The sequence below is a fragment of the Struthio camelus genome, chromosome 5 (assembly GCF_040807025.1).
Source record: "Struthio camelus isolate bStrCam1 chromosome 5, bStrCam1.hap1, whole genome shotgun sequence".
Classification (NCBI taxonomy): Eukaryota; Metazoa; Chordata; class Aves; order Struthioniformes; family Struthionidae; genus Struthio; species Struthio camelus.
Window position 1 is genome coordinate 32,624,993 of NC_090946.1, and position 23,632 is coordinate 32,648,624.

Sequence of the window (23,632 nt, forward strand, 5' to 3'; positions counted from 1 at the left end):
TAGGAATCCCAGGCAATATAAGTTTATTTGATTGTAGTCATTAGTGCTATACATTACAGGTTCAATCCTGCTCCCTTTGATGTTGATGGTAATACTCCCATTGAATTCATGTGCTCTGAAAAATGCCTGAGTTTTGCAAATTTATCATTTTGTCATCTATGCTTCAGGTCAAAATTATAATCTAGTGTTTTAGACTTGATTCTGAGCCAAATGATTTTTACTACAGGTTCAAAGAATGCAAACTTGTCCTTCAGAGAAGTGCCAATCCACTTTACGACGACGAGTAGGATGTTTGAGGCTGAGGGATCCAAGGGATACAAACATCCTGCAGGTGACTATAACCATCCTGAGCTTCCAGGGTCTCACTGCAGCAAACAGCAAGGATGTCACTCTTGCGGGGTGCATTGTGGCTGTCTCCTTAGAAAGGGTTTGGAAAGTTAGGATACCAGATACAGGATACCAGAAGCTAAAGAGACTTTCCAGCATTCTTAGTGTTATGGAACTGCATCTCTCTCAGTGAAATACCTTAAGTCAAGTCCTCAGTCATTCATGTTATCCAGTCCGCCACTTCTAAGTGAAGTAGCTTTCTTTCTTTTCTCATCCTCACTTTATGGCAGCCTCTGGTAGAGAACACTACATGGCAAGAGATGTTATGTAGTGAGAGATAAGTTCTTCTTCTGACTGCAGGCATTCAACCACTTTTAACACAAGTATTCAAGAGGCTCTGAAACTAGACAGGTGAGCGTCCCAAAAATGGGACTACGCTTTTCCCGAAGTCAACAGGAAAGAAAAGAGAATATGGAAAATATTAAATGGATGTCAGATTTAGGACATGTAGGATGTAGGACTTGTTGGACTTGTAGGACTTGTAGGACCCTCCTCTACTTCTTGTTTTACAGTGCCAGTGAAAAGAGGGGTGAAAAATACTAATACCGTGCTTCAAAAATTACTACAAGTCAGATGTCAGATGTAGGACTTGGATTTTGAAAGGATATCTCTCCTTCCCTGCCAAGGTTAAAAGCACAAGGAACCAGAACCTCACCAGAGGACTGGTAACCTGCCGCAGGCTGTGAAGGAATTAAAGAAGGTGAGAAGATTACAGGAAGCTGCAGGCCTGATCTCCAGAACTGACCCTTAGCACTGCCACTGACTTCAGCTGGAGTTAGGAAGTGTTCAGCGGTCCACGAAATCTGGCCCTGAAGAGATTATTTGCACTGGTTTTACTCAAAGAGCGTGTTGCAAAGATGCCACAAGCAGATTTACCATTTCCAGGCAGGTCTGGAAAGAGCAGATAGGGCAGCAGACTGAAGCAAAGAAATATGGCATGTGGCTGGTTGGGCTAAGTTCTCAGCTCTGGAAGAACTGGAGAATGGCTGGTAGAGTTGGTGAGAAAAAACATTGCACGTCTCATGTGTTTTTACACCAGAGAGCCCAAGGAGAATCTTTTATCATCATGTCTTCATTCTACATAGAAAAGCGCATATAGACATCTGTTGATCTCTGCAGCTAATTTTCTCTGGAGCCAACACATTTAACACATTTAAACAGGAGGCAAATCTGTCTTGATGGAGCTATTCTACCAATTTATCCTATCTGATACTCTGGCTCACAATTACTAATGCATCAATGTGGCATTTCTGGCAGAGGGAGACAAACGTAAGAAGAAGGTACTTAAGACATTCCTAAAATAACTTTTCTGCGGTGTATGTGATACATACTCCATGCTGATTTATTGGCACTTATCAGGAATTATATAAGGTAGCCTGCAAAATTTGATTAGGGCCTCGCCACTAACGAGTAATGCAGCCTAGCTGTCACACCAGAAGAATATTTGTTCCCCTCCCAACACATCATTACGTTAGCAGTCTACACTGTTACAGCGACCAAACTGCTATTCACCTCCGTGGGAGCAGCACTGAACCTATAATCATGCCAAAATACCCTCCTCTACTTCTTGTTTTACAGTACCAGTGAAAAGAGGGGTGAAAAATACTAATACCGTGCTTCAAAAATTACTATCGCTACCCAGTTCCACAACAAAATTCTGATGGGATTTATAATACGCCTTTAAACTGCCTTGCAATATTACAAAGAGGAGCTGTCAATTTGGGGAAGAGAGAAAATGTTTTTCTCCTGATTTGTAAACTGGGTTTCCACGCTCTGCCTGGCTAACCCGTGTTTTCACAGCTCACCAACCCGCCTCGGACACCGACACGTGCGCTGGTCGCTTCCATGCTGTTAGGTTGTCAAAGTGCACTGTCAGCTGAGGACTTTCGGTAAAAAGTTCACTGCAAAAGAGAAGCAAGAACTGTAGCGGCTCTTCTTTAACTCAATGGTGATGGAAGAAAAGGATTTCCACTACAGCGTCTTTGCTCTGAGAATTTTAGTGTGTAAATACGTTTGTCTTATTCACTTCGACGCCGTCACCCAGGCTCCCTTTCTTGCCCGTCCTTCCGGCCGGTCCTTCCATTTTTGGCATGGCAAAACCATAACGAGAAAAGAACAGCCCTCTTCCCGCTCCTCTTCCTTCCCCTCATTAATTTCACCTTCGTCCCTTTTCTCCGCTTACCTCCGTGGTCAGGCTAAACTCGGCCTAACTCCCAGCACCGGCTGCCCAGCCCGGCCCCGGGCCCAGCCCCGACCCTTCCTCCCCCGCCGCCCCCGGCCTCGGGGCAACGATCTGCCCAACGGGCCTCTGTCAGCGCCGGGACCGCAGCTCGCTGCCGGCCTCCGGCGCCCACCCGTGCGCGCGGCCCCTGGCGCCCCCGCAGACACACGGCGCAGGGGCGGCGGGGCCGCGGCACTTCAGTGCCTCCCGCCGCAGCAGGCACCGCTGCTCCCCCCCCGGCCCGGGCGGGCCCGGCCGCGCCGCCCCGGCGCTCGCTCGGGCCGGTTTGAGGCGCGCGGCCGGCGGCGCGCCTCTTCGGGAGCTTACGGTAGGCGGCGGCGGCGGTGGCGGCGGCGGCGGCGCGCCGGCCCCGCCCGCGCCGCCCCGGCGGGGCGGGGCGGGCTCGCGCCGGCGGCGGGCGGCGGCGGCGGCGGCACGGCCCCAACGGCGGGCGGCGGCGGGGCTCGGCCGCCCCCGCCCCGCGGCGGGCGGGGTGACATCATGAGAAAGTGCCGGGGGAGGCGGGCAGGAAGCGCCGTCGGAAGCGGGGCCGGCGGCGGGGCGCAGCGGAGCCTCGGGCCGCCGCGGCCCGCCCGTTAAGCACGCCTCGCCGCGAGGCCGAGGGCCGCGCCTCCTCCCCCTCTCTGCCCCCCCCCCCCCGCCCCGCGGCCGTTAGAACCGTTACGGGGCCGTTTCCGGGGAGCCGCCAAGCGGAGCAGATTCGAGGCCGCGTGTGAGGGGAAGCGGCTGAGCCGGAGGGAGGGGAAGGCGCCGGCCGTTACGGGGCCTGGCCGGAGCCCCGGGGCGGCGGTGCCGGTGCCCGGGCCGGCTCCGCAAAGGCGGGCGGGGGGCCGGGGGGAGGACCTCGGCGGGGCGCGCGTGTTGCGGCGCCCTTGCACTTTTGACCAGTCCCCTTTGTGTGGCCGGGAGGGATCGGCCGCGCCGCTCGCCGAGATCTGCCTGATCCGCCTGGTAACAGATCTCCTCCCCCATTGGCTCATGCTAATGGGCGCTTCCTGCGGCCGCGCCGCCCGCGCAGCGCCGGGGGCTCCCCCGGGATCGGGGCCAGCGCCGCCGCCACCGGCACCTCTCGCCCGGCCACCCCCAGCCCCTCCGCGGCGTTTCACGAACGGAAGCCCCCACGTTGCCGGCCTCGTGGAGAAAGGAGAAAAAATGGGGGGGGGAGGTGGAAAAACCCACCCAAGCCGCAGAGGCGGCGGCAGGGCGAGGGCGCCGGAGGCGGGTGATCCTGGGCCTGGGCTGAAGGGCTTTGAGCAAAGTGACCAGAAACAAATGTTTGGAGACAAAAGTGCAGACATGACACTGGCTCCTGGGGGAGGGAAGGGGTTCGGGCCGTGCCTCGCTCCACAAAGCGCTTGGCCTGTAAAATGCCAGGCAGGCCGCACACCAACTGCCCCCTAGGAAGGTGCTGGCGGGCACGGAAGTTAATTAAATGTGATGCCCGAGTTGCCCATCGTTGGCTGGCTGAATTCAACCGGATCTGGCAGTGCGGGGTCATTGTGTGTTTTTTTAGTAAAAATCAAAACTTCCCCAGCCAGCCTAAGTCATGAAAACAGAAGTGAGCTCCCTGCGTGTGCAGCATGATAGACAAGCACGGGGACACGCTTAGGGGACTGCTTCCTTGCTGAGAAACCATCCAGATTCACCCCACAGACTGCAGTGCGCAAGGGGAACTGAGATCCTGGGGCCTCTGCCATATCCTCCTAACAGAGGAAGACAAAATAGGGACAAGTGGTCAAGCAAACTGGAAAGATGGACAGATATTTCATGCAAAGGGGTTACGTAAGCACGCAACTGTGCAACAACATGCCCTGTGATCTTTGGCACTGCTTTCCCCATAGGTCATACAGGAGAGATGCTGTATGGCTTTGTAGCGTGTCGGTTACGGCCGCGAGCCCCCTCCAGTGCTTTGAAACCTGCTGGCGATGCTTCCCTAAATGCTGTTAAGGGGTAGGTACTAGTGCTGTTAATGCTGCGCTAACGTGGTGGTAAACACTGAGGTTGGAGTTAATTTGAGCACTCAGGTGAGCAGAAGAGGAGCTGAACCCTAGTTTATGGCGTTCTCACTTCTCCCTGTCCCATCCACTTCGGTCCAAGACAAGCTGTTTCGCCCTTGGAGCCGTGGGTTGCCTTCACCTCTGCTATTTTCCAGCAGGCCCCAAGCTCCCGTCAGCCTGTTAGAAAGCGGGGAGTTGAATGGAGACTTTTTATTAGAAACAGAGCAAAACACCAAAACATTTTCACATACAAGCGGTTCAGTTGAGCTGGGGGAGCAGGAGTTATTTACGGTGGGGCCGAGCGGTTGCGCGTCACGCGTGGACAGACCGTCCTCGCGGCACAGCGCGTGCAGTGAGGCCCTGGCAGCTCTGGTGGCTGCTGGCACCTCCCCCGTGTAGGTGCTAGCTGTGCAGGAGGAAACTCCGGCCACCATTTTGCAGCTCTGCTGAGATATTTTTTCTGGGTGGCTGTGTGCAGTGGGGGTGGGGTGCTGAGTTTTGGCCTGCCGAGGGTTAACTGCTGCTTTCCGCCCTTGGAATTAGCTATCACCATGTCCCCTGCCACCGCTGAGCCGCTTTTGGAGGGTAAATACTTAAAAGTGAAAGGAAAGACATAAAGAGAGGAAGAAAAAACACCATCTTGGTGGTGGTGGTGGTGGGGGGGGGACCCTAATTTCTTTAAAATTCTCATGTGCAGCAAAAACACGCAGGCTGGGAAAAACAGGAATGAGGAAATGGGAAAAAGCTTCTCCCATGGGATTAACTACAAAGACTCTGGGACTTCAGGTCAGGAGCGCGCTGTTTTAAACAGCAGATATTCCAGGTACACATCGGTAGTAATAATAACTGGTAATTAATAGTGGCACACTGGTACTTCTCTGCCCCCCCTCCCTGGCGCCCCCAGTAAAATAATACCAACTAAGTCTCCTTGTATTTTTATCCATGTGTGTCTGTGTGTGGCCTAGCCCCATTCATCATTTGGCTCCCACTGCAGAACTCTCTCCATTTTAAAAATTATGCATGATACACTGAAGAGACAATTTGGGTTTCCCCCACCTCTCCCTTGCCCTTGAAGAAAGCAAGCCCTTGTCTCATTTGCATTTGCATTAAAACCCTGCTCTCTATAAGCTAAGCAAAGGGGAAGGACTTGAAGCCTATGGGATGGCTTTAGGGCTCTGCCCCTTGCTTTTGGCTCTCTCTCTCTCTTTCTCATTCTCTCTCGTGCTTTGATCTCTGCTTAACAACAGTAACGTCACAGCGACTATACAGGAGAGTTTTGTTGGAAGTTAGAAAGTTTTGCAGCCTCCAGAGGGCTGTAGCGGCAGTAGCAGCAGCAGCATCCAAGGGACTCCTGGAAGGGGAAGAGAGAGAGCGAGCGAGCGCCCGCCCGCCCGCCCGCCTGCCGCAGTCCTTGCGCGAGCTGCCCGGAGCCCCGGAGGCAGCCATGGAGCACCAGCTGCTGTGCTGCGAGGTGGAGACCATCCGGCGGGCCTACCTGGATGCCAACCTCCTCAATGACAGGGTGCTGCAGACCATGCTCAAGGCCGAGGAGACCTGCTCGCCCTCCGTCTCCTACTTCAAGTGCGTGCAGAAAGAAATCTTGCCCTATATGAGGAAAATGGTTGCCACTTGGATGTTGGAGGTTTGTATGTTTCGGCGATTTCTTTGCAAACTGAACTGAATTCAGGCTGCGGGCTGCTCCCCCCTCTGCTGCCGCTCGCGGCCCCCCCCTCCCGAAATAACTTCCCCCGCACGGCACACGTTGCTCTGGCTTCGGCGGCTCCCGCGTGTAACGTCGGGATTGGGGTCGATTTTATCATTATTACTGTAATTATTACTCTCTTATTTCTGCTGTAACGAGCTGCTGCTCTAGAGGGAAGGCTCAGGGCACCCCCCCACCCCCGCGCACGCACACACACACAGACACACAGACACACGCACACACACAGACACGCACCGCTCCCGAAGCGCAGGGTCTGGGGGTGCCCTGGCACCTTTTCCGGCTTTCGGACCAACGCGGTGCTAGTGCAAGGGGAGCGTGGAGAAACCTCGTTTGGAAAATGTCCCCCTTTCAGCCTCCCTGCCTGGGCGCCTTGGCTGGGAACGGCCACATCGCTGGAGCCCCCGGCTCCCCAGTCCGGGGCCATGGGGAAATCCTGCCAGTTATTTTTCTGGGGATTTTATTTTAAATTAATATCCTTGTACACGTATGCAAGTGCTGCCCGTGCCAGTATTATGCGCCATCTTTGTTCTTTTATTGCAAAGCAAAAGTGTTTATTAATCAGGAGAAAATTAGAAAGTCCCGGGGAGCAAGCCAAGGGTGTGTGTGTGGGGGTGAGCGGGCAGGGGCCGGGGAAGAAGGTCGGGGCTGGGGGTCCCCGCCGGGGCTCTGGGCAGGGGGACGGCCGGAGGGGCTCTGGCATTTCTGGGGGGAACTGCAGGGTGAAAGTTTCTTTGTTCAGCGCGAAGAGAGGCTCGAGCTGTGGTCACCCCTCAAAGGCATGCTTGTGCTGCGGCAGCGATCTGCAAGGTCGCCTGGGAAAAGCGAGTTGGAAAAGCCCTCTTCCCCTGGCAGGACGCGTTTGGGGGGGCTCCCAGCGGAAGCCCCAGAAACTGGGCTATATTTTCATGCCTTTTCGGAAGCCCTGGGCGCCTGCAATCTATTTTTAATTAATTTTTGAAAGCGCAGTGCCCTGCCTTGCTCTGGGAAATGTCGCGCCTCGCTGTGCTGCAGGGCGAGAGAGGGACTCGGTGAATTTCACTTCGGGGGGCTTCCCCCGAGCCCCCCAGCCGGGCCCTCGCCGCGGGGCTCGGTAAAGGACCCCCGCCGCGTCATTTTCAACCTTTTTTGGGGGCTCGAATGATTTTTTAAATATTTTTAAATATTTTTTGAAAAGATGACGTCTGGGGAAATGAGGCTGGACGCCACCTTTGTGTCTCGACCAGAGAGGGGAATCGGCAGCACAACGGCAAATTAGATGATTGGAAAAAAAAAAGCCAAATAAATCCGGGGGCAAGCCCAGCTCTGCAGCCACATTCCCAGACACGGGGGCTTGCTTTTCCCTTTTCTTTCCTTTTTCTTTTCTGTTCTGGGGGCTGAGAAGATGGGGACAGATCGCTTCGATTCCTCCCCCCCCCCTTTTTTTTTTTTTACCATGAGTCGCCTGCGGATATCTAACGCCACATTTCTCCCTACTTTGTCACTCGTGACTTTTTCTGCTGTTTTCTTTGATGCCTCTGTTTTTTCCTTATTTATACGTTTTTTCTCAACTGCATTTTTCCCTTCTCCTTCAGCCTTGCCTTGCAAGTCGGGGGGGAAGGGGAGGGAAGGAGTCTATATTAAATTATTATTGAACGATCTCTCTCCCTCTCCCAGGTTTGCGAGGAGCAGAAGTGCGAAGAGGAAGTTTTCCCCTTGGCTATGAATTATTTGGACAGATTTTTGTCGCTCGAACCCCTCAAGAAAAGCCGATTGCAATTGCTCGGAGCTACCTGCATGTTTGTGGCTTCAAAAATGAAGGAAACTATTCCTCTGACCGCAGAAAAACTGTGCATTTATACCGATAACTCCATTAGACCCGACGAATTACTGGTAATTTCACGTTTAATCACCTCAGGAAAAACCAAAACCCAACGGAAGGCCCCCAAACGCTCGCAGAGCCCGGCGGGAGGGGGCTGCTGCCGCCGCCGGCGGGGGCGCGGCCGCCGCGGGGCGCCCCGAGGGGCAGCGGGCGCTGCAACCCCGCGGGCGGCGGGGCCGGGGGCCGCAGCCCCGGGCCCGGCTCGGCCCGGCCCGGCCCGGCCCGGCGCGGCGCGGCGCGGAGCGGGACGCGAGGCGCGGGCGCCCCCTGGCGGCCCCGCGGGGCGCCGCGGCGGGCGCCTCCCGGCAGGGCGGCCGGGCAGCGGGGGGCGGCCCAGCGCCGCCCGGCAGCCGCCTGCCTCCCCCCGGCGCCCCCGGCTGCCCTTGCTCGGCGGGCGGCCTCCTGCAGCGCCCCGCCTTAGCCCGAGCCGGGCCCTGCCGTTCGTCGAGCGTGCGGTGCGGAGAGGCAGGCAGCGAGAGAACGCCGCGCTGCGGGAGGATTCCCCCATCCCAGGCAAGCGGGCTCGGCTCAGCGTTAACTCGCCCAGATGCAGTTACTGCACGTCCAGCTGTGTATGAGTGGAGCTAACCGCATTTTCCCTCTTCTTCTTCCTCTTCTCTTCTTCTTCCCCCTTTCCTCCCTTTTGTTTTTGCAGCAAATGGAGCTGCTTCTGGTGAATAAGCTGAAATGGAATCTGGCTGCAATGACCCCCCATGATTTCATTGAACATTTCCTTACTAAAATGCCTCTGGCAGAGGACACCAAGCAGATCATCCGTAAACACGCTCAGACTTTTGTGGCTCTGTGCGCTACAGGTATGAGCCCTGCACATGAAACAAGGCGTGTTGCTCCCCTGCACACACCTGCCCCCCAGCTTGTAAGGCTTCCCGTAGCTATGGTCTAAAGTGAGTTCACAGAGCTGTGGGGAGGTAGTTTAAGCCCTGATTATTGCCCCCCGTTGTTTGCAGAAGGCGGATTACTTTGCAGAGGTAAGTTTTTCAGAAGATAATTTTTCTTCTGAGTTGAATAAGCATAGCTCTTGTTGTCTGGGGGCAGAAGTACCCCTTCTTGGTAGTTTGGCAATTGAGTTTGCTGCTGAGAGTGACGTGATTTTTTTCATCTCTGCATATCACATTTACGCAGGGCTGCAAAAGACTTACTGCCCATATGGGGAATCCCTCTGTGTGGATTCATTCTTAAGACAGTTTTTAAAGGCACAGAGAGAGAGTCTGCTTGTGAATAGCTCTGCGTGGGGGTTTTAAAACTTCCCTCTTCAAGTTGCCTCTTCCCCCTCCTCTGTGGCTGGTGGATTGGAGGAGGGCCACGCGGCACAGAGGCTTTCCTGGCACAGGACCGAGTCTCTGCCATCTGCACCCTTCTGACCACGTGCTGCGCTGAAGCCATGTGCAGGGGCGGCCTCCAGAGGAGCCAAAGGCGCCGACTGTTCGCTAGGCCAGGTTTGCAGAGGCCTGATCTTTGGTTTCAAGGGCACTGTGCGCGCGCGCATTCTTTGAAGCTCCATGTTTGCGTGTGGAGTGTGTGTTGATATGTATTTGTACATGTACTGGCTTTACCCACCGAACCCTAATGAGTGGGAAGGAAAAAAGTTTAGAAGAGTCTTTCTGTTCTCCAGATCTTAACTGTTCCCACAGGACAGAATGGAGGAGTGGGGACAAAGGAAGCTCTAAAGGGAAGATACCCTGTTTGAACAAAATGTATTCAGTGCATTTTCTTTTAGTACGGCAAGACAAATCAAGGAATGGCAAAAGAATAAGAAAAAGCAGCCAAAGCAAATTTCTTTAGCAGTAGTACGTAAAGAGGAATGCCAGATGCCGTCCCTGTTAACACTGGCAAATTTACTATAAAGGAGATGCAGCGCTTTACTAAATGTTAATAGGCAGTAGCAGTTGCACTAAAAAAGATACCAAACGTGTATTTGGACTTGAGAAAAGGTGCCCACACTTGAAAACCCCGGTGGGATATGTGCAGTCAATGGACCAAAATAATTACAGATAATACAAAAGTTCAAACGTTTTGTAGTTTATTTTCAGAGAGATGGATTTGGTCAAAAGATTCAAGAAAGACTGCAGGCACTTAAAAAAAAAAAAAAAGGAAAGAAAGAAGAAAATGTTGTTTTCACAGAGTCAGCCCTATTGCAAGGCCTAAAGATAGAACAAACCATAAAAGAGAAATTTATAAACAGTGGCATTGCTTTTCATCTTGGGCCTAACATCAGAATAACAGGCAGTTCATAAGTCAGCTTGCCTGGAATAACGCTCAGTGTTTTGAGCGCTACAACATTCAAACAGCAATCAAAATACCTGCAGCAACATTTTGGGAAAATCAGACATGTTCTCCATGACAGATTGAACCAGATAAGGCTGCTGGGACTCCCGAATATGTGATTTGCTAAGTTTGAAGCTACCTCAGTTGTTAGCTAAAAAGAACAGCTACCCAGCCTCCCCTTTGGATTTGGGGATGTTTAACCTAGGCTGTTGTGTTGGCAATGACAGGGATGAAAACAAGAGTAGTTCAAAGGTTGGAGACTTGCTAAGAGTCCAGTACTTTGATCTACTGTCGGTGTTGTTATGTTTCTTTTAGGAAACACATCCAGAGCCTTTATTTAACACTGCTACGCACCACAGCTGGAGAATGGATCAATAAATGGGAACCATGTTCTGGGAATTTTACTTAGATTAAAAAAAAAAAAAAACCAGTGCTGAGCTCACCAGAATTGGGGCCCTCATCAGCTCCCTACTGAAGTTGTTGGGAACATTGCCTGGGGATACAGCATTCAGGAAGGCTGCCACTCTAGGCTCTGTATTTTTATTGTTTCTTTGGATGTCAGGATTTTCTGTACCTCTTGCTTTCCTCATGGCTTCTTTGTTGGGTAGTGAAGATAACATGTGGCTAAGTAGCATCTGGACTTTGCTTTGCTGTTGCTGGGTTGTGTTGCATTTTCCCTTGCCAGAATGAACCTAGATGGACTGCAAATGTGTTGTGCTTGCCTGGATGTTGTGGGGCCCAATCCAAAGTCCACTGAAAACACTGTAAAACTCATTTAAGTGGCCTCAGGGGCAAGCGCAGTATATCCATTGCTAGAATACGGCCTGCATCCTCTACTAAAGGAAGGTATCATCAGAAGACACAGCAAAACAATGCTTGCATAGAAAATAAAATCTCAGCCAGTTGGCTGAACAAGGGGAAGGCTAGGGAATTGTTTGGAGATGTGTGTGTATGTGCGTTTGCTCCAGAAAGAGAAGGTTACATTACAAGGTGAAGTTGAGGGGAATTCCTTATAAGCTCCCTCTTCAGTTGTCTGCCTAGTAAAAGTGGGTTTGTTTGATTTGATTTAGTTTTGAAAAATATATTTTCACCAAAGGATGTCTTTGTGCTGTGGTAGGTTAGGGAGAAAAAGAAAAAAAATTACCGGGGTTGTTTGAAGTTAACACATAATTGAGTTTAATGAATGGGGCTTTGGCATGGCCGAGCAAGGCAGGGAGAGCTCAAAAGGAAACAGGCCTCTTTTGGCCCAACTTAAGACCAGTATTGAGGGAGAGCTGCAGCTCTACACAAGCATAACAATGAATAGCAACAAATATTGGAGCTTCAGCATTTCATTATGTTCCTCTGGTTATCAAAACATACCAGGCTCCTTTTCTATTATTATTATTGCTATTATTATCGTTGTTGCTTTCGTCCTTTCGGACGGAGAAAGACCTCCCTTTGAAACAACTGGGCTACAATTCTCCTATTCTCTGGCCTTTATAAAATTGGGAGTCTCAAGGTATGTGACCAGTTGGAACCTGTTGCATCTTGCAGCAAGTGATTTATGTTCGCAGTTTTGATTTGCCTCAATGAAAAGATTTTCATTCATAGCCCCCAGCTCTCCAGACGGATGGAATTGCTGCTCCATTTAAAAAGGAAAAGGGGTGACTCGCCTTGTTAGGAATTTTTTTTAAAGCGCTGCAGCGCCTATATGCCTGCTTTGTCCTCCCTTCAGGGTGGCTGGCATTCTTCTTTCTCCTCCCCCTCCTCTCTCTCTCTCTCTCTCTCTTTTTAACAACGCTGAAGTTGTTTATTCTTTTTGGATGAAGTCTCAGATAGGCTACTGGGGATGTGTGCTTCAATTGATGGGGCCCCCTACCCCATTGTGGCTGTGTCAGGTCTAATTCATCTCACCGAAGCCCCCTTGTTCCTGAGCGCTCAATAGCGCAAGATGAGGCGATGGAGGCTGACAATGATGCCACACTCTTCACTTGGGGGCATCCAATTACAGGCGAGAGGGGCCCCCTGATTAATATGCTGAAATTAGTGGCCTCTGCCACAAATAATTCCTTGTTGAGTTGCAACAAAAAGGCAGTCCATGCTGCTTGTCTGGAGTGGTTATAGGGACAGACACAAACTGGTCATTTAAACTTCATTATCACTTTTCCACCTTGGAAAGAATGAGGGTGTGACTATGAATTTGTGTTCTTGTTTACTGCTCTATTTAAAAGAAAAACGCAAATATTAATCCTAAGCGTGGTCCTGTCAGGACAAACTCATTTGACTGACACATTTTGATCATATTCTGCGTGTGGAACTCAGTAAGTACTGACGCAAACTCACTGACACTGGCCCCCTCTGAACAAATGACTCTCGGTGAAATTCGTCTTTGCCCAGAGAAACCCCTTATTTCTGAAGTCTCCCTGCAACGATGTATCAGTATTTCAGTTAGGGGACTATCTTTGGAATGGATGTATTGTCAGTAGCCAAACTGAATTATTTGGATTATCTGGAAAGACAAAAGTTTGCTAGGAGGCGTGCGTGTTTGTATGTGTCAGGAAATGGGGGGATTAGGAAAAGGGGGTAAGTGAAATTAGTTTTACACATGCTAACAAAGATGAGATGGCCTTAGATAGAGTTTGGCCTTTTGTTGACTCTATCACAAAAAAATTTGGCCACAACTAATCGTATCAGCTTAATTTTGGAGGCTCATAGAATGCTGGGTGAAATGCCCTTTTGAAGGTGGGGTATTGGTCTGGGCTACAATGGACTGTCAGAGATATATGAATAGATTTAGAGAGAAGACTTTCACAGACTCCTGAAGGTCTTTAGTTTCACTGGTAAAACATTTACACAAAAGTTATTTTATCATAATAAAGGAGATGCATGATTTAATACTTAAACTGTTCCACTGAGCCCTCTAAGCTATCCATTCCTTTGATTTCATTCAAAAGTTTGACAGATGGTTTATATTTTTTCAACCCAGAGGAAGTTGTATTCTGATAAAAGCTGAAGGAATGTATCTCAGGTTCTTGTGTACAATGTGGCGTTTCCCCTTTCTCCTTCACAAAATTAGACATTTACTCGTGCCACTTATTTGCTTTGTTTCTGATTCTTCTCCAAGGTGTACGCTGCCCTGGATCAAACGCATTCCTGTTTATTAGAAAGAGTCTTAGCATTAAAATGTGGATTATTCTTATTAAGAAGGAAAAAAAAAAAAGCTAAATGGCAGAGATAGCCCCTTAAGGAATCATGGGAGTGGCTTTGTGGAGAGACCTACAGCAATGCAGTCTGGAAGGGGGCCCAGCCTCTTGTCAGCATGGTGTCACATCAGAATGTAACTGATTGTCCGCCAATTCTTGGGACCCCCGTCACTTAGTTATGCCACATTTACATTAAATCCCTGTTGCCAGGATGGATGGCAGCCACTGACAAGAGACTAGGTTGAGACAAAGCATTTTTAAGATGAAACCTTAATTTAAATATGGATTATCTGCCTCCTGATGGGGTTAAGCAGTCTTTTTCTTAATTTTTGTTGATGTTGTTGTTCATTAAAGTTATATTCCTTTTCATGTCAGTATAAAAGTTTCTGCTTTAAAGGGCCCGGAGACTCCTTATTACAGTGCGCCTAGGATCTGATCATGCTGAACACTTAAACACTTAAGAATGTGAACAGGTTTTCTCAGATGTATAGCGCTGTTGACCCAAAAGACATTATTCATATGAGTAAAGTATTTAAACATTTGAAGAATGGGGGCCCTGCTATGATAAAAATATCTCAAAGTGATGAATGGTCTCCCAGGCTTACTGCTAAGAAGGGCTACTCACTCAACTGCAGTTGCTTCTGTGGATAAGTGTTTACAGGTTTGGGCCTGTAACAGTTTACAGCAGGAGGCACCCGTCTAGTCGTAATTTCCCTACCTTTTCAGATGCGGTAGTTGGCAACTGAAGCCAGCCCATGCTGACAGAAGAGACCGTACGTGTACGGGAAGGCTTGTCCTAAAGAAATCATTCTGATCTTTTTTTTTCCCCTCTTCTCTCTTCATACAGATGTTAAATTTATTTCAAACCCGCCTTCCATGATCGCAGCTGGCAGTGTGGTAGCTGCTGTTCAAGGCCTGCATCTGGGGGACACTAACACTTTCCTCTCCTATCAATGCCTCACACATTTCCTATCACAAGTTATCAAATGTGACCCGGTAAGTGACTCTTTCTTAGATTCCCTTGATCTCCTGCCTCGGAATTTAAGAATAAAAGCCTGCCTACTGCATAGTAGCCGATCTGACAGTAAATCTTGATGAAAGTTAAACCTCAGAGTGTTTTTTTTTTTTTGAACATGTGTTCATCCTAGTTATTTAGCCATCATTATATACTCCAATAATCAGTGATTATGCTGCTGCAGTTCATTGATATAAATGCCACATCCAGTTCTACTGTTTTGAAAGGCAGGTGTATTTGACATAGCAAAGGAAACTTTGAATTTATTTTAAGACAATTGCAGAGGCTGTATTTAGTAGTTGCTAATTAAAGCAGGAGTCTATGTAAAACAGAGCCTTTAAAATAAGACAAGGAAGTAGTTACTAAGATTGCAGTAAATAGACCTCATGGCATCTCTGACCTTATCTCTGACCATTCTTGAGACCTTTTATTGTGACAAGTGGTGTGAAAAAGTCCTTCTTAAAAGAGTTCTAATGATCTAATTTGGTTTATTACGTGCTAGAGCTGCACAGTAGCTGGTATCGAATTTCTTTTTGGAACAAATGTTTGTCCCACGACTTTCTTCTGACAAGGTAGATGGTCCTCACAGGACTCTCATTTTGCCCTGCAGCTTCCAGGAGATGCACATCAGTAACTAGTGAGCAATAAACCTTTCATGAGTGAATGGGCCAGGAAGGGAGCCTACAAGGAAGACCTAAAGTCAATGATCCATGTCATAATGGTGTGTGAAGTTGGGGCAGAGTTGAGCTTTGTTTTGTAACAATGTGGAAGACCAATAAATAGATGCTTTAAAAAGGTTCTTGTGAGGTCTCCAAGCACTGGACAATGAGCCAAATAAAGACAACCCTGTGGTTAGTGGCAGAATCTTTGAGATGCTGTTAAATTACTTTACATGTTCATAATTTAAATATAGAGAGAGCTATATTAGTCCAGACACTTCAAAACAAATTTAATATAATTGGACTTTGCTGACAAGATGGAATGATTTCTGGAAAGTTGAATGCATCATCAGGAGTTACTCACAAAAGAGTAATGATAAGAGTATCTGTGGGAAACAAATGCTGACAAATACTGTATCACAGCTTATTATTTTGTTCACCTGAACAATGCCCTCAGTATTTAGCACGTTATTTTTGCCCTTTCTATTACTGCAGCAAAAGTAGTATGGATCCAGCACGGGAACGTTAAATACTATGAGCGCTTTAAATGCTGAAATAAGATGCTGTAAATATCCTGCTGTTCAGTTTGGTATGCACCTGTAACGCTTTTAGTGAGGTTGTGAACAATGTAGGTATTTCAGTGTACGGTTGGCGCCTCTCCAGTGCAAGATATTCAAAGCAGGTACTTGAGAAAAATGCTAGGCTTGCTATCTGTACTGATAGTGAGTATCTGATGCAAACAAAAATATTATTTAATTATTCCTGATACATAGCATTAAAATATATTAAAATATATCATGGAGAACAACAGCATGTCCTTATGTGACTTGACTTAGTTGATGTCGGAGCTCTTTCAGAACAGAAGAAAGTATCTTTAACAAGGAGGATAATTGCTGGTTATTTCTTTTTATTGTCCAGAGTCATTGCAAGGCCACAGTCTGTGTGACCTGAACTTAATTTAAGAGCTTTAAGAAGAATTAACCCTCCTTCAACCTTTATTGCTGAATATACTTAAGCTTTAGAGCCGCAAGATATTTTGAAATAAGGTTTTCACATAGCTTTCTACAGAAAATAAGACTCATCATAGAATTATAGCTAGAAACTTAAGTTACTCAAAAATTGAAGCATTACTTCCATCTTATTTCTTGCTTGGAGTTTCAGAGTAACATTACCGCCGCTGTTATGTTTGTATCGGAATAAGACAACAGCATCTTTCACTGCTACCGTTCTGAGTAGAGAAAGCTACTTGGTTTCATACATAGCACGATTCTCCTGCGCTGAGATTTCCCGTCAGACATGCCTATGCAACCAGGAGCAGCACATGCTGTTTGTTAATATCTCTATTTGTTACTCCACAGTGGTGGTTTCTCTTGTCAAACCGTGCAGCTGAATATGCTTTCTGTTGCATCGTCTTGTCTTGAAATACTAAGAGCATGCATTATAACAACATGGCTAACGTTCTGCCTGATTATCTATTAGCTAGAGCAGCTGGTCTGTTGGATTTCTGGTTATGTAATTACACTTTTTTACCTTTAGTCTCAAAGAAAGCTGAATCTAAAGTAAAATGAATATCGCCTGATTGGAATTCCTTTATGGTTCATGTTTATATTGGTAGGAGTCCAATTTCCCATTTTGCCTTTGATCGGGGTAATTAGAAGTCAGATAATCACAATTAGAAGTCTTGGGCTGTCTTCCATCATTCTATTCTTGACCTCGTCATCCAAACAGCTGGAATTTTACCTGACATTCATTGCCAGGCCAGAAATTTGCTAAACTAGCTTAGATTGGGTTTCCTTGCTGTCTTTTAGTACACTGGAATTTGTCTCCTGCCTGCCCCTACTCAGAGGCGCCTTCAAACATGTGCTTGTTATCCAGAACGGGTCAGGCAGTAACAAAGGATTTCCAAGCAGTTTCTTTGTTGTTGTTGTTTGTTTCCGTTAGTATCTGACCCTGGAGTCTGATCATGTCTGCTGTGCGCGTTAAAGGTATTTGACCACATCAGTTAAGCTAGCAAGTCTTTTTTCACCAAGAAGCTTAATTAATCCAGGAAGGGTTTGTGACCTTGAACAAACTGTGGGCATTGAAAATTTGGGTAGCGAAGCAGAAAAGTTTTTCGGAGACGTTATCAGAGTAACACACAAGTCTTGTATTTGCTTTTGAGTATTGAGAATTACTGAGAATGAAAACCAAAGCTCTGGTGGGATTGTTCACAGTGAATTTTTAATATTTTGCAGTTATTTTTGCCAGCTCTAAGATGTTCCTCCAGACAAGCTATTCAGCTGATAGCCATCTGAGTAAAAATGATTTGGACAAAAACGCCTGAGACATTTCAAAAATGGTTGTTCACTGAACTGTAGCTTAAGACACAGTCTGTTTGTAATAAATTGTAAAGGCTATGTATCTTTAAAAAAAGCAGAGTTAAAACGTACTGTACTCTCAGAATCTCACAGGAAAAAAAAGATTTGTGGTCAAAAATTACCATTAAATTATGTTGTCCAGTGTAATTATTCATGACTGGACTCCAGAAGGAGAAGAACAGGTGTTTACAGAAATCCTTTTGAACGGTTTGCTAATTGCTTATTTCACTTGAATTACTTTGCATATTGGCTTTCAGAGCTCAAACATGCTATATGCAAATGGTAGCATTTCCAAAAAAAAAACAAAACAAAAAAGAAACAAAAAAACCCACACAGAACCAGGACTTGATTTGCTCTGAAAATAAATTGGCTTTCAATTTGGAACATTGAACATACTACCTGGATAGGATTGTCCTCAAAAGTGCCGGGCTTCCGAGAACTGGAAAACCTGAAAGCTGTATTTCTGTACTACTCTAATACATCTAATTCCAAGTGTGACTGAGGTACAGGCTACAGGGCATGCAAACAGAAGTCTTACAGTCAGAACTGGTCTCTCATATCTTGGAAGGAGTGACGGGACTTCATAAAGCCTTACTGGGAAGCCCAGAGGTATGTAGGAGCCAAAGGCACGATGACTTTAGGATATGAGGCGTTTCTTTTTGTCATTTAAAACGCTGTGTGTCTCTGTCAAGAGGAAATATTACACTAGGGTTTAAACCAGAAAAGGTCATAGGTTATGTGTTTTCAGTGAGCTGTAACTGATGGTCTGATCTGCTTAGAGGTAGGATTAACCTCCCTCTCTCTCAGAAAGGACTTGCAGAGAATTGTTTGCTTGGGTTTCTAATCTTATTTTACCCCAAATGCCATGTGCCCTTATTGGTGGCAGAGGAGATTCTTCTGGTAGTGGAATCAGTGAAAAGCTGGTAGATCACACAAGAAGCCTCTGAATGAAGGCAGAATTGAAACTGGGAAATAAAGAAAACAGCAGGCAGGTCACCCTCTCAGGAAAACAACATTCATTCTCAGTCATGCACATCCTAACACTTTTGACGGCAATTTATCATGGAAGACTGGGTTCACCACAAGGGCTAACACATGTCATAGGTTAAATCAGAAAAGGCAATACTGAAAGGAAACTTCAAAGTCCTTAATACACAGAGTTAAATATGTTGAGAAAAAGCTTACGATGTTTGTTATAAAGATATGAGTAAACAGCATGCTGGAGGAATTTTGGCAAAAATGTGTGATTGTTTTGCCTATTTAAGGCACCATTCCTGTCTGTGTCCTTGCAATGGAGGTACGTGGCTCTGAGGAATACGTAGCCCTCGTTAGCAGAAAGCTGGACAGGCTGAGCTAACAGGCCTTTTCCAATTCTAATTGCTGAGGTTCTGTAAACGGAATTGGATATCTACTGGTGCGCTTTAATGTCTGGGGAAGTTCCCTTTCCCACAGTAGACGTGATCTACCAGGTGCTTTGTGCTTTAAATCACACTGAAGCCAGTGCAAGTGGTGAGGCCCTTGCACCCTCCTGGCCACTCAGTAGGATTTTGAGTGCACATTCAGCTCTGAGAAACTGGTTGTCAAGCAAGGGAAAAATATCGCGCCCTAATTGACCTGTTGAGGTGAATGCAGTAGTGGGCTGAAAACTTGGCAGGCCTTTACAATGGATGGCTATGAATATGTTTGGTGGTGGTTATGAAAGATCTGTCTCCATTTGGGGGTCATACAGGCTATTCCTTTGTTTATTTTTTATCTGAGAACTTCATATCATCAAAACTCATGCCTGGGAAGACCACTGCTTATGAAGTAACCTATAGTGCGTCTAGTAGACTGCACTGGCAAAGTGTTTCTGTGGTTAAAGTAGAGATCATTACAGCATCAGAGCTATTTGGACCAACTCTGACTCCAGCACAGTTTCATGTCTTTGTAACTCCATGCTTTTAATTAGGATTGATTCACATTACTGTCCAGCCAGATTGTTCACACTTTTCAAAAAGGTATAAAAGCTAGTGAGGTAAAAGATAGTTTGAAAGGTCTTTTATGTAACTGCTGAAATGTCACAGCACAGGCAAAGTAGTGTAGCACAAACTACATCTTACTGTGTCAAGGTCCTGCCAGGGCAGTGCCACTGTAGAGCAGCTTTCATCACCTGTTCAGTCATAGGCCTGTGGGGGTAAAACTAACCAAGACAGGACAGTCAGAGCTAGTCCAGAGGAACGTATACAGCGATGCTCACTTAGGCCGTTAAATAGAAGTGGCAACAGCTAGTTGCCAGCATCTTGCAGAAAATCTGGTAGCTTATCCCAGCCTTTTGCTGTCTTCCTCTTACTCTTCCCACAGCCCTTTCAGGCTGCGGCCTTCCCAAATAATTTGATCATATTTTTCTTGCCTTTTCAAAAAATGATAATTGGTTAGTGATCTCAGTATTTTTCTAAAGGACGCTGGGTCTTTTTCTCCTCCCGTTTAATCTTCTCTAGGATTGTTTACGAGCCTGCCAAGAACAGATTGAATCCCTCCTTGAATCCAGTCTACGCCAGGCACAGCAACACAACGTATCTTCAGAAACAAAGACTGTAGAGGATGAAGCAGACCTTTCCTGCACACCTACTGATGTGCGAGATGTGAACATTTAAGAGGACTTCTGCTAATGGGTTTGCTTGGCAAGAAAAGCAGACAAAGAAAGGGCATCTGAGAAGGAATCAGCATCAGGATCTCCCCCCCAGAAACCCTTTTCTCCAGGACATTTTTATACCAGAAGGGAAAACCAGTCTTGTTTTTTTTTTTTTTCCTTGTTCTGTCTCCCTTCCATCTGTGACTTCAAACAAACAAATAAACAAAAAATACCCCAAAAACTGTCTTAAAAAAAAAGAAAAAAAATAGTATTTGCATTACCCCCAGGGGTTTGTGCTACAAAAATAGAAGATTTTATACAATAATAATCAACTAGTTTTTATATTAAAGTGTTCTTGTCTGTATGTTGTAAAAATAGGCATTAACACACAAAATGTCTCCAGGGGAGGTATTAGATTTGATTTCTTACATAAAAAACAAACCAACCAACCATTTTTAAAGTAGAAGAGGGTTATCTTTTTTTTTAGATAGTAAATGAAATATTCTTTTTTCTTTAAAAAGCATAGCTTTAACGCAGTTCTAGGCTTTTCTGTATCTTGCTTGCTTATGCATTTAGTCACTTTATAATTCATCTGTAAATGTTTATTTTATTTCCTTAGTTTTTTTATCCTCTTCACCTTATAAATGGTTAACGTAACCCATAAGTTAGTGTATGTTAGTATACAGCATTATTTTATGTTAATCTTTTTTTTTTTTTTTTTTGGTGCCTGTGGATTGCCTGTACATAAGGCATTTGTAGGGTTCCAGCTTAGCATTGTCGGGAAAGGCCAATGTACTACTCATACGATACTCTATTATAAAGAGAAACCGAAATAGTGACATAATATATTATATTTTTGTAATCTTCATATTTTTGTAGTTACCTGTGTATAAATGCTGGTCTGACCCAACAGATATTCAGCCTAATTATGGTCAGGTTCAATCCACAGTTTAGTCTTTGTTTTTGTTTTTGTTTTAAATAATATTCTAAAACCATTCCATTCAAAGCACTTTCAGTCCATTAGATATAGGAAATGCATTCTTTTATTGTGTGGGAATTTTTTTTTTTAATGGAATGGTTTGGAAATATATAAGTGCTTGTTCGCAAACTTGGAATTGCAAAGCAAGTGCATTTAACTATGGTGTTAGAGGAAAGGTGATATTTTTTTTTCCGAAGGTTGTGTTCCAGTGAGAGAAATTACATTCACAAATTGCCAGGATATCTTCCTATCCTTTTCTGTAGAAAAGTTGAAGTTTAGAAAGCCTTTGGTGCCAGCTCATCTTTGTAAATTAGGGGCCTTAAAGGTTCACATATAGGACACATAGTTTAAGGATTGTCTCTAGATGTTTTACAACTGAAGGTTTTTAAACACTAAAATATATAATTTATAGTTAAGGCTAAAAAAAAGAAAGAATATTTATTGCAGAGGATGTTCATAAGGCCAGTATGATTTGTAAAATAATGCAATCGCCCCTTAAAAAAAAATACACATAATCTTTCTACCCTTGATGTTGCAGTTTTAACAGCTTATTAAAGAAAAAAAAAAAAAGACACTCTTCAGAGAACAAACCCAAAACAAAACAGTCTGTTATTTGGCCCCTTCTTATACACTTTCAAAAGCAGTCTAACCATGAAAAACGCCATAGTTAATAAACATGAGAATTGGAGTACTTGAAAGAAGTTCTTATTCCAGTATATGCCCCATCTTTTTTTTTTTTTTAAATTTAGCTACAAATAGAAAATTTGCACATCTTGGCTATGTATCTTGTTATTATTATTTTAGAAAGTAGCTGAAGGGACGTGGACATAGCTGTTGAAGTTGACGCTCGAGGAGAATGTGATGGTGAAATGTATGTGAGAAAACTGCCGCTAAGGTGTTGATTGTTTAAAAATAGAAAAAAAGAGAAAAAAGAGGAAAAAAATAAAAAAAAAAGAAAAGAGAAAAGAAAAGGAGTGGATGCTCCATTTTTATTGAGCTGCTATGGATAAATTCCCAGCATGGTTTGGAAAAAAAAAAAAATTAACATTGCTTTTCTGTATCTTTGTCATTGTGTTTTGCTGCTATTTTGTGGATCAGTTTTTTTTTTTTTTTTTGTTATACAATGTCATATACTGCCATGTTATAGGTTTTAATTTTCTCATAGAAAATTATATTATTGACATCATTTTTTGTAGATTTTTTTTATGTGATCAATTTTTACTTAATGTGATTACTGCTCTATTCCAAAAAGGTTCCTGTTTCACAATACCTCATACTTCAGTTAACCGTGTCTAGACCAGGTTTTAATGTTCGTACACAGTGCCTCATAATTCTACTGCAAACTGAAATGCATCGAACGTTATTCTGAATGGGTCTCGCGATTAGCAACTAGGTTGCATTAATTTAAAAACAGCAGACATTTCAGAAGATCAAGTAATGTCAGTTTTTTTGTTGTTATGCATTTTATAAAGCTGGATTCTTTGTCTGATCTGGGGTTTATTATCATAGTAGTTTTAAGCTGTGTTATTAGCCACATTGATATATGAAAGGTGCATTATAATATAAATCTTGTATGCCAGCTGATGTGGTTTCCCATCAGTTGGGCCACATCATTTGGTATGATAGGTTATCTTCTGGAACTCTAAGTATTTTGTGTGTTTAATCTGTTATGATATACTAGTTTGTTTTGTTTTTTTCTTTGGTAATTATAGCATAATGCTAATTTAAAAAGCCTGTAAATCTCATAAATAAGCCAGCTAACAGAGTTGTATGCTGAAGAATAATCTAGCTGTTGCCTGTATGCTGCTAAACCAAAACAGAATTAGAACTCAAAATTTGAGGGCAAATGCAGTTAAGATCCTACATAGTGCATCAATAAAGCATTGCAATGCTACTAGCAGTCGCAGGACCCAGGAGGACTGGATACATTCTGTCCAAATTTCAGGAACATTTCTTACTGCTTACCTCATAAACACTTCTGTTTGTGGCATCTCTGTGTCTCTGAACCAAACATGATTATTGAGTTAGTGGTTACTGGTTATAATATATGTTACACTGAATGGCAGTGTGTACTGCAAATTTCTTTAAATGTTGTATGTACTAAAAGGCCAAATCCAGATAAGTGGGTTCATGTGCCAACAGAGATGCTTTATTTGTCACATTATTATAACAATCTAGTAAGCAAGCAATTCAGATTTGTACATTTTTATATTGTACTTATTGGCATCACTGGTCTGAAATGCACATTTTCACCAACAGACCTGTAACAGACAAGTTTCCAGCAAAAAAAAAAAAAAAACCTAAAGTCTAGAAATAAAATTGGTAAAACCCAA

The 23,632-nt window shown here is 45.4% G+C and overlaps 1 protein-coding gene and 1 long non-coding RNA gene across 8 annotated transcripts; one reads left to right on the forward strand and one right to left on the reverse strand.

The window, feature by feature from the left end:
- Positions 1–2,994, reverse strand: LOC104152853 (uncharacterized). 3 transcript variants are annotated; one of them, XR_011141431.1, is made up of 3 exons: positions 2,936–2,994; positions 526–2,288; positions 1–417 (listed from the first exon to the last, which is right to left on the reverse strand). It is a non-coding gene; the product is annotated as an uncharacterized lncRNA (long non-coding RNA). The 3 variants fall into 3 exon arrangements; XR_696071.2 differs by lacking the exon at positions 2,936–2,994 and adding an exon at positions 2,570–2,799; XR_011141430.1 differs by lacking the exon at positions 2,936–2,994 and having other exon boundaries at positions 526–2,803.
- Positions 2,817–23,632, forward strand: CCND1 (cyclin D1). Of its 5 annotated transcripts, XM_068945402.1 has the most exons (8): positions 2,892–2,936; positions 4,471–4,579; positions 5,337–5,449; positions 5,874–6,268; positions 8,003–8,218; positions 8,863–9,022; positions 14,526–14,674; positions 20,187–23,632. In XM_068945402.1, exons 4-8 carry the CDS (start codon positions 6,071–6,073, stop codon positions 20,340–20,342), a joined length of 879 nt encoding a protein of 292 aa, XP_068801503.1. In that variant the 5' UTR covers positions 2,892–2,936; positions 4,471–4,579; positions 5,337–5,449; positions 5,874–6,070; the 3' UTR covers positions 20,343–23,632. The 5 variants fall into 5 exon arrangements, with proteins under 5 accessions (XP_068801500.1, XP_068801504.1, XP_068801503.1 ...); XM_068945399.1 differs by lacking the exon at positions 5,337–5,449 and having other exon boundaries at positions 2,817–2,936; XM_068945400.1 differs by lacking the exons at positions 2,892–2,936; positions 5,337–5,449 and adding an exon at positions 3,164–3,341.